The sequence below is a fragment of the Apium graveolens genome, chromosome 7, assembly GCF_009905375.1.
Source record: "Apium graveolens cultivar Ventura chromosome 7, ASM990537v1, whole genome shotgun sequence".
Lineage (NCBI taxonomy): Eukaryota > Viridiplantae > Streptophyta > Magnoliopsida > Apiales > Apiaceae > Apium > Apium graveolens.
In genome coordinates this window covers 202,003,673-202,014,168 of record NC_133653.1, presented here as the reverse complement: position 1 = coordinate 202,014,168, position 10,496 = coordinate 202,003,673, and the positions used below count along the sequence as shown (strand labels likewise).

Here is a 10,496-nt window from a genome sequence, read left to right as displayed (position 1 = left end):
AACCAACAGAAGCATTATAAATCAGAGAGCAATGTGTATATAACTAATATACTTTTATAATATTTTTCCAGTCAACATTGAATGCATCAACCAACTTCAGTCCAAAAAGATTGGTGATTTCCAGTACCAAAGCTATAACAAAGCCCTAATTGTGGGCCATGGTAAGATCCTATATATAGTTGTTAGTACTAGTTCTGTCTCATGTCTATATGCGACTAAGTTAACAGAATTATAAACGATTATAATATACCCATCTGATAATAATAATATAACCTACATCATGGATCATTCTTTCTTCTTCTTTCCAAGCGGTTGCACTGATTGATGCTAACAACCTTCTTCCTCTTGTCTCCGGCAGCAGCAGGGACGGCGGTCAGAGGTTTCCTCTCAGAAATAATGGCGAAACATATCTGATGAGTATCAACATGCTTGAACATCCAAAGAGTAATCCAATCTTTATCTTTCACCAGATTATGATGTTTTGCAAACTCAAGCCAGTTTTGGCTAGTAAGCACATGCGCCTTATATCCCCAAAGCTTGAATTCCATCTCATAGATATTCCCTCTCCAGTCATAAACATTCACCACAAATCCACCTTTCTTAAGTTTGTCGACTTGTCTAGTACTCAGAAGTGGATACAAGTAATTTTTCACATAGCTTTGTTTTAGCAGTAACCTTGTCTGACTAATCAACAAGTCACTACTTGTCATCTGTTTCTCCCATGAGGGGCTGCGTTCTCCGACAAGTCGACGCAACGCTGAAGGAAATTTGTCATTCTCCGTCGGAGGAACGTACTGAATTGTTTGTGGGTTCGGAGGAGGAGGAGGAATAGTCTGCTGCAGCCTTTGTTTTTGGAAGCGTTTCTCTTGTTCTAATTCATGGGCTGTTTGAGGATCAAGATCAAGGTGTTTCCAAGAACAAAGTTGCAAAGCAGCTGCTATATCTTTTTGAGCCATTGCATTCATGGTTATTTTTACTTTTACAAGTTAAAGGGGGAATCTATATACGTATTATATAGGATGCAGGAGATTAGGGTTTTAGGGGGGGTTTAAGGGGGCAGGGGCTGGGACTAGAGCTCTACTCCAAGCCCACCTTAGACGATTGTTTCCGACTTTTTACAAAGGCCTCAGGAAATATATAGTTATTTAAATATTATATATGTTTTTTACCAATTTATATGCAACATTAATTAGACAATATAACATAAATAAAAATTGTTGAAAGATATATCTTATCTTGTCAAATGGGAATATAACATCAAAAAAATAAATAAATTAAAACATCAGTTGTCTATATTTTTTATTAATTAATTTATTTATTTTGAATTGAATTTGTATTTTATTTATTGTTTGATAAATTAACAAAAAATCATAAACTTTAAAATTCAATAGTTCCTAGTTGTTAAGAATTCCCCGTCTGAATCAAATACTTATGGCACAGGTACGTACCTCATCTGTCAGAATTGTTTACATGTTAGAATCATGCTCCTCGTCCAACAGTAACTTGTTTAGTAAACCTTGTTTCGTAGCTGACTTTATATTTTTTTTTTATATATTTATAAAAAATGTGTATTTGAATAAAAATAAATAAAAAGGTTTTTAAAATTAAAAAATGCTGATTATTTTTTCACATTTTCTATTTGGTCTTGTTAGGGGTGAGCACAATCCAACCGAAACCGAAAAATCGAATCGAACCGGTAAATTTAAGTTCGGTTTAGTTTAAGTTTTTTTTTAAAAAATTCCAGTTATTTTGGTTTTTCGGTTTTAACCGAATTAAAATCGGTTCGGAAATGTTTACCAGATTTTTGGTTCGGTTTTAACCGAATTAACCGAAATAAATATATCTATATTTTTTAATTATATTATATTATATTATATATATATATATATATATTATATTTAGTATCAATACCAAATTATTAATCTTTGGATATGATGCATCTCCTGTTGGAACGGAAGAATTGATATATCAGGATAATGGGTTCCCATTAATATTGACACGAGATCATCATATGTCGCGAAGCTCTTCTATCCAATCTATTTCCTTCATTCATCTTATCAGAATTCCTAATGGTGTATTTAACTGCAAATTCATTTCTTAGATATAGCTCTTGCATGAAGGTGATCCATCATCGATCTTCACTGTAAATTCGTCTTGATTGTAGCACTGCTAATTCAAGTGCAAGATTCTTAGAATGGTTCTTTTAATTGCCTTGCATCTTGTTTTGCAGAATGCAGATTCATTTTCAAAATTATTTTCCAGAATCCGCAAACCCAGTGAATGACATTTAACAGGTTGTGTTTTGCTTGCTCCAGTCTAAAGTACAGATTCACAGACTACAGTACTATTGGAGTTGGACTGTTGGAGTTGCCTGATTTTTTATAATAGTTCGATTTGAAAAACCGGACCGAATTTACCGAAATATTTCGGTTCGGTAAACGGTTCGGTTCAGATATTAAATCGGTTTGGTTTTATTTTCAAAAAAATTATAATTCGATTTTCGGTTAATTCGGTTCGGTCAGGTTTCGTGAAACCTGACCGAACCGACCGAATGCTCAACCCAACCTGACCGAACCGACCGAATGTTCAACCATAGTCTTGGTCATTCGGAAAAAATATAAGTTTAAATAACTGCTATTTCGTATTAAGTATGTTTGCTCCAATGAACCACTCTATTATTATTTACAATCTATAATTTAAGTAAATATTAATCTGATCAAGAAATTTTAGGAGAATTAGAAGTTGTTAATTTCAAAAACATTTCAAATTAAAAAAAATATCGATAAAAGAATCTGTAATATCAGATTAATTAATGCAATGTTGTACAAATTAAATAATTTTATTCATATATTTTTTATAGTATTTTTTTTAAGTTGACACTCATGGTAACAAATATACATAATAAAGAAAACTAACAATATTTTATAATTTTTTTTTTCATATATATACCTTTCTATTTGTATTAAAAACTTTGACTATTTTGAATTTACAATAACTCCTAAAAACCCGAAACTTTCAGGTAATGATAGACATTCCCGGTAGCATCACTACAGTAAAATTCTGCTTGACAACAATGCACTAATGATTATAAATTTGTATTTTTAAATTTTATCTTTTGATGTCCCTGATCATATAGCACGAACCACGAAGCCTATCAACTATCGAGTATTAACATCCAAACTACTCTACAGCACAACAGAAGTAAATACATATAAATTCACAAAATTAGATAAAGTCTCGTAAACTTAGCAACACTACAATTTCATTAATGATTTATGTCCACATATATTATCTGTTTATCACCCTGAAAATCAATTCAAGTAAACCATTATCAAACTCAAAATAAATATGTACAAAATAATAAAATAATTATGAGCATAATAACAAAGATTGGAGTAAAAACAAATTGTTATTCATCCATGGAGATTGTGAAAATATAAAATCAAGAAACCCCGTATCAACATATTGCAACTGTATGATAGTATGAAGGTTATAAGATTACAGTATAAAATATATTTTCTATTAAATTAAGGTAACTGAAATTTCTTTAATAATAATAGTAAGTTAAATTATGAAAATCGTGGAGAAAGTTTAGGAAAATATAAGATAATCATAATTTTTAATATTTATCAACTTTAAAATTTGATAAAATTAGAATAATAGAGTGAGGCGACATAAACGCTCTGTTAGATATATTTGAGATGTCATGTTTAATATGTTTCATGTTTGGTTTTCAGATCTTAACAAATAGGAAATATCAGTACTTGCTGGAAGTCAGAACTTAAGGATATCAGAACTTAGATTATCAGAAGATAATATCTGAAGATGGATATCAGAACTTAAGTACTGGAGGACTAACAATTAAGGAAAGAAGCTGATTTACAGGAAAGAAGATCGAGACTAATACAAACTCAAGATATGCATGGAAAGAGTTAGAGGACTTAAAGAATTGTATAAGATATCCGATTGATATATTTTAGAAGACAGAATTATATTCTATATCAATTAGAAGTTATCTTATAATTTTGTACTATATAAACACAAACATAGGTTTACACTCTATGTGTTATCATTATCGAGAAGATTATACATTATAACCAAGCAGCTCTCGTGATATTTGTTCATCACTGAGAGAGAACAGTTCCATTGTAACAGAGTTTATTATATCGAATATATCTGTATACTGTTACTTGTGTTCGAAATCGATTTGATTGTATTCTACACTATATTCAACCCCCTTCTACAGTGTTGTGTGACCTAACAAGTGGTATCAGAGCCTCTATGTTAACACACATACAGTAAAGATCCAAAATAATCATGTCTGAAGAAGCAGAAAATCCAACCAAGCCCGCCAAAACTGAAGAAACTCAAAAGACTCAAATCCACAGTCGATATGAGACTATAAGGGTCCCATACTAAGACCTTCTGAGTACCCCATATGAAAAGTGAAGATGGCTATGTTTCTGGAAACTACAGATCTAGAATACCTTGACAAAATTAATGAAGGACCGCATAAGCCAACCAAGCTCTCTGTTGTATTTGCAGATCAGCCAGCAAAGACCATACCAAAGGAGAAAAGTGAATACACAACTGAAGATATCTCATCCATTGCCAATGATGCAAAGGTAAGGCATTTGCTGCATAGTGCCATTGATAATATCATGTCAAACAGAGTAATTCACTACAAGATTGCAAAGGAGATATGGGATGCTTTGGAGACAAGATGCCAGGGAATTGATGCAATCAAAAAGAACAGGAGGACTATACTCACTGAAGAGTATGGGCACTTTGACTTAAAAAGTGATGAGTCATTAACTAGCTTATATGACAGGTTTGTCAAACTTTTGAATGATCTGTCGCTAGTGGACAAGGAATATGATTTTGAAGATTCAAATCTAAAATTCCTTTTAGCTCTTCCTGAAAGTTGGGATTTGAAGGCTACTATTATAAGAGACAACTATGCTCTTGATGAAACTACTCTTGATGAAATTTATGGTACGCTCAAGACTTATGAACTTGAGATGGATCAAAGAAACAAGAGACAAGGGAGAAAGTCAAGGACAGTTGCTCTTAAGGCTGAGGCGGAATTCCCCAAAGTGGCTGTCTCAAAGAAAGGCAAAGGAAAATCTCTCATCATAAAGTCTGATTCAGAATCATCAAGTTCTGATGATGATGATTCAGAAACTGAAAGTTTACCTGAAATAGATGTTGATGAAGAGATGATGAAATTGTGTGCTCTTATGGTGAAGGGTATCACAAAGATAGCTTACAGGAAATTCAGAAGGGGAAAGAAGTTTTTCAAGAAAGGTGGAAGTACTGATAAGAAGGGTTTCAGAAAATCTGAAGGTAGAGGAGGAAAGTTTGACATTGGAGATTACTCAAATGTCAAATGCTACATTTGTGGTGAGAAAAACCACATATCTCCTGACTGCAAGAAATGAAAAAGTGACAAAGGAAAGGCACTTGTCACAAAGAAGAAAAGCTGGACAGATTCTTCAGATTCTGAAGATGAGGTGAACTATGCTTTGATGGCAAATGCTGATGGCAGCCCTGAAATAGCTGAATTAATGGTACCTCAAACAACTTATGCCTTTCATACTGATGATATTACTGAGTTGAGATTAAATCTTAAAACCATGTTTATTAGCTACAGAGATCAAACTTTAACATGTGAAAGATTAACCTCTGAAAATCTTGCTTTTAAGAAAAGGAATGATTATTTAGAAAAGGAGTTAGTTATGTTCCATCAAACTCAGAAAGAGAGAGATGATGCTTTTAATGTTAGAGATGAATTGCTAAAATTGAATAAATCTCTCAAAACTGAGTTAGAAAAAGAAAAAGAGATTATCAGGACTTGGACTAACTCTGGAACTCAGAACTTATTAAGTAGTGGAAACTGGAAAGAGGGCTTAGGTTATGGAAATAACAAAAGTGAAAAAGGAACTGAACAAATTGAGCCAATTGTTGTTAAACAAACTTTTAAGCCAAAGGTAAATCCTGTTAAGTTTGTAGCAAAAACTGTAAAGTCTGATTCCGAAAAGATGAATGAGTCTGTGACAGAAGTTAAGGAGGAGTCAACTTCTGACAAATTAGAACAGGATAAACCAGCTGAAGTCAACATAGGCTTAATGACAAAGAAGCAGCTTAAGCATAAGCTGAAAGAAATAAGGAATGTCAACAAGGTTAAGGCAACTAGGAAAAATAGGAATGGAAATGAAGGTGTGAATAAAAGCAATAACTATATGCCTGTTCCTAATGCTCCTAGAAAGAAATGTTATAATTATGGAAACTCTAACCATCTTGCTTCTTTTTGCAGGAAGAATAAGAATATAAACTCTTTACCTCCTAAGTCAGGAGTTAAGAGTCAGTCTGTTAGGTTTAAGCCACAAAATCCTTGTTTTCATTGTGGTAGTTTATGGCATTCCATTTATACTTGTAAGGAATATCATAGTTTATACTATGATTATTATCAAATAAAACCTTCTTTGAAGAAAATTGCTTTAATTCTTTCTAGTGTAAAATATGATGCAAAGTCTGATATAAGTTCTGATAAACAGCATGTTAGCATAAACTCTGATATTAAATCCGCTGCAAATGCTAACAAACTTAAAAAGGCCAAAGGATCCAAGCAAGTCTGGGTCCTTAAAACTAACCATTAGTGGTCTTTGTGATTGCAGGGCAACAGTAGAAACATCCTAGTACTGGATAGTGGATGTTCAGGACATATGGCTGGAAATAAAGCCCTGTTCTTAGACTTTGTGGAGAAAGCTGGCCCAGAAGTTTCTTGTGGAGATGGCAACATGGGAAAAACTCTGGGATATGATGATATTAATCTTGGGAATGTCATCATTGAAACAGTAGCTCTTGTCTCAGGACTTAAACACAATCTGCTGAGTGTGAGTCAAATCTGTGACAGAGGTTATCATGTGGATTTCTTTGAAGAACACTGTGAAGTTGTAAACAATTCTACAGGCAAAGTGGTTCTGAAAGGTTACATGCATGGTAACATTTATGAAGCCATACTTGCAACAAGTACTGATGATTCTGCAATTTGTCTGTTGAGTAGAGCATCAATTGAAGAAAGCTGGAATTGGCACAAAAGACTCTCTCATTTAAACTTCAACAACATAAATGAGCTTGTAAAAAAAGATCTTGTGAGAGGATTTCCAAAATCAGTATTTGCTCCTGATGGCCTTTGTGATTCATGTCAAAAGGCAAAACAAAGAAAATCTTAATTCAAGAGCAAAACTGAGTCATCAATTCTTGAGCCTTATCACCTACTGCATGTTGATCTATTTGGTCCAGTCAATGTCATGTCTATTGCAAAGAAGAAATATGCTATGGTTATAGTGGATGAGTTCACAAGGTACACCTGGGTGTACTTCTTGCACAAGAAGAATGAAACTGCATTTACTCTAACTGATCATGTCAGACAGCTGGATAAGTTGGTCAAAGATTCTGTTAAAATTATAAGAAGTGATAATGGCACTGAGTTCAAGAATTCAATAATGGAAGAGTTCTGCAAAGAGCATGGAATCAAACAGGAATTTTCTGCACTGGAACTTCACAGCAAAATGGAGTTGTAGAAAGAAAGAATAGGACTCTCATTGAAGCTCCACGAACTATGCTTGATGAAGCAAAGCTGCCAACCTACTTTTGGGCTGAAGCTGTGCAGACTGCTTGTTTTACACAGAATGCAACACTCATAAACAAGCATGGAAAAACACCATATGAGATGGTGAAGAAAAAGAAGCCAAATCTGAAATACTTTCATGTATTTGGATGTAAGTGTTTTGTTCTTAAGACTCATCCTGAACAGCTGTCAAAATTTGATCTAAAAGCTGATGAAGGAATTTTTGTTGGATATCCACTTTCCACAAAAGCCTTCGGAGTCTACAATTTAAGAATAAGGGTTGTCATGGAATCTATCAATGTATCTTTTGATGATAAGAAGATTACTGGACTTGAAGATTTCAATGATCACGATCAGCTGAGATTTGAAAATGAAGACTTAAATTCTGATTCTGTAAATTCTGATGACTTAAACCCTGATCCTGTAAGTACTGATGTCATTGAATCTGTGGTAATAACTCCAAAGGAAAATGCACCTGTCCAGGGGGAGCAAGCTGAAGATCCTACCACATCTCAAGACTCTAAAGAAGCATCAGAACCTGACACTAGCTCTTCAAACTCTGATTCATTTGGTTATGATGAGTTAAATTCTGATAATTCTGGAAGCTCTGATACTTCAAATCCTGAATGATCCAAATCAAACTCTGAAGTCTCAGAGAGTATAACTACAGGGGGAGCATCAGAAAATGCTGATGGAGACAACATGGATCATGGGGGAGGATCCAGTTCTAGAAGTCAACTTCAATCTGCAAGGAAGTGGACCAAATCACATACACCTGACTTAATTATTGGAGATCCTGAAGCAGGTGTCAGAACTAGAACTGCAACATCAAATGAATATTTCTATCATTCCTTTCTATCTCAGACTGAACCAAAGAAAGTGGAAGAAGCTCTTCAAGATGCTGATTGGGTGCAAGTAATGTAGGAAGAGTTAAATGAATTTGAAAGAAACAAAGTCTGGACCCTAGTGCCAAGACCAAAAAACAGATCAGTTGTTGGCACAAAATGGGTGTTCAGAAACAAAACTGATAGTGATGGCATAATTACAAGGAATAAAGCAAGGATGGTTGCTAAAGGCTACTCTCAACAGGAGGGTATTGATTATGATGAAACATTTGCACCAGTTGCTAGATTAGAAGACATAAGGATCTTTTTGGCTTATGCTGCTCACAAAAAGTTTAAAGTCTTTCAAATGGATGTGAAAAGTGCTTTTCTTAACGGAGAATTGGAAGAAGAGGTCTATGATGAACAACCTCCAGGCTTTGTAGATTCAAAATTTCCAAATCATGTCTACAGGCTTGATAAAGCACTTTATGGCCTTAAGCAAGCTCCTAGAACATGGTATGAGACTTTAGCTCAATTCCTTCTGGAAAGTGGATTTCACAGAGGTACAATTAATAAAACACTGTTCTACCTCAACCATGGAAAGGACTTACTTTTGGTATAAATATATGTTGATGATATCATATTTGGTTCTACAAATGCAAAATTATGTGAGAGGTTTGCAAAGCTAATGCAGTCAAGATATCAAATGATTATGATGGGAGAACTTAGTTATTTCTGGGCCTTCAAGTCAAGCAACATGAAGAAGGTACTTTTATCTATCAATCCAAGTACACCAGAAACTTACTGAAGAAGTTTGGAATGCAAGATAGTTCAACATCATCCACTCCCATGGCCACTGCAACCAAGTTAGATAAAGATACTGGTTCATCAGTAGATATTACTAACTATAGAGGTATGACTGGCTCGTTACTATATTTAACTGTAAGTAGACCTGATATCATGTATGCTACCTGTCTTTGTGCAAGATTTCAGGCTGATCCAAGAGAACTTCACTTAATAGTCGTGAAAAGAATTTTCAAGTAACTTAATGGTACAACTGATCTGGGATTGTGGTATCCTAGGTTACTCAAATGCAGATTTTACAGGATGCAAAATAGACAGGAAAAACACTAGTGGAAGCTGCCAATTTCTTGGAGGCAGATTGGTTTCTTGGTTTAGCAAGAAACAAAAGTCAATTTCCACATCAACTGCAGAAGTAGAATATATTGCTGCAAGAAGCTGTTGTGCAAAGATTCTTTGGATGAAGAATCAGTTACTGGATTATGGGTTAGAATTTTCTAAAATCCCTATTTACTGTGATAATCAAAGTGCTATTGCTATGACAGGTAGTCCAGTTCAACACTCAATGACAAAGCACATCAACATTAGGTACCATTTCATAAGGGAAGATATGATGGAATGTACAGTGGAATTACACTTTATTCTAACAGATCAACAACTAGCAGATATCTTCACAAAATCACTATGTGAAGCTACTTTTACATGACTGGTAAATGAACTTGGAATGGCTTCAGGTTCTTTCTCTAAATCTGCTTAGTTTTTGTTCTCATGCATCAAACTTTATGATCAGTGTTTACAGATTATTTTATTTTCATATAATATGTGCTTAAAATCGAAATTCATTAAATGCTGATTGTCATCTGATGTGGATCTTTAAACTCTAATAGTGTTTTGAATGTTCTGTGACTATTCAATCCAATGAGGATAACTGTGCTAGATGCTGACCTAGTTATCTTTAATATACTAGAAATCCCATATTTGAATTAGTTGTTTATGTGGAAACTCGTTAACACAAGCAAATTCTGATTTTCAGCTTAGTCAAGTTTACTTTGTGTATCTTATTACTAAGTCACAAACTAGATTATTGCTTCAAATCTGTTAGATTCTGATGTCATTAAATCTTAAGGATGAACTAAATGCTGATAAGCCTCACTTATCAAAAGAAAAGAAAAAAAAAGAAAAAAAAAGTCAGGTACTCCTTTGAGATCTAGAGTAACTATGTGGAAGGGATGACCCAA

At 34.0% G+C, this 10,496-nt stretch overlaps 1 protein-coding gene across 1 annotated transcript; it reads right to left on the bottom strand.

The window, feature by feature from the left end:
• Positions 1-72: 72 nt before the first annotated feature.
• Positions 73-1,019, bottom strand: LOC141670471 (uncharacterized). Its single transcript, XM_074476338.1, has one exon. The coding sequence runs from the start codon at positions 963-965 to the stop codon at positions 279-281; it is 687 nt and encodes a 228-aa protein (XP_074332439.1). The 5' UTR covers positions 966-1,019; the 3' UTR covers positions 73-278.
• Between the last annotated feature and the right edge of the window lie 9,477 nt (positions 1,020-10,496).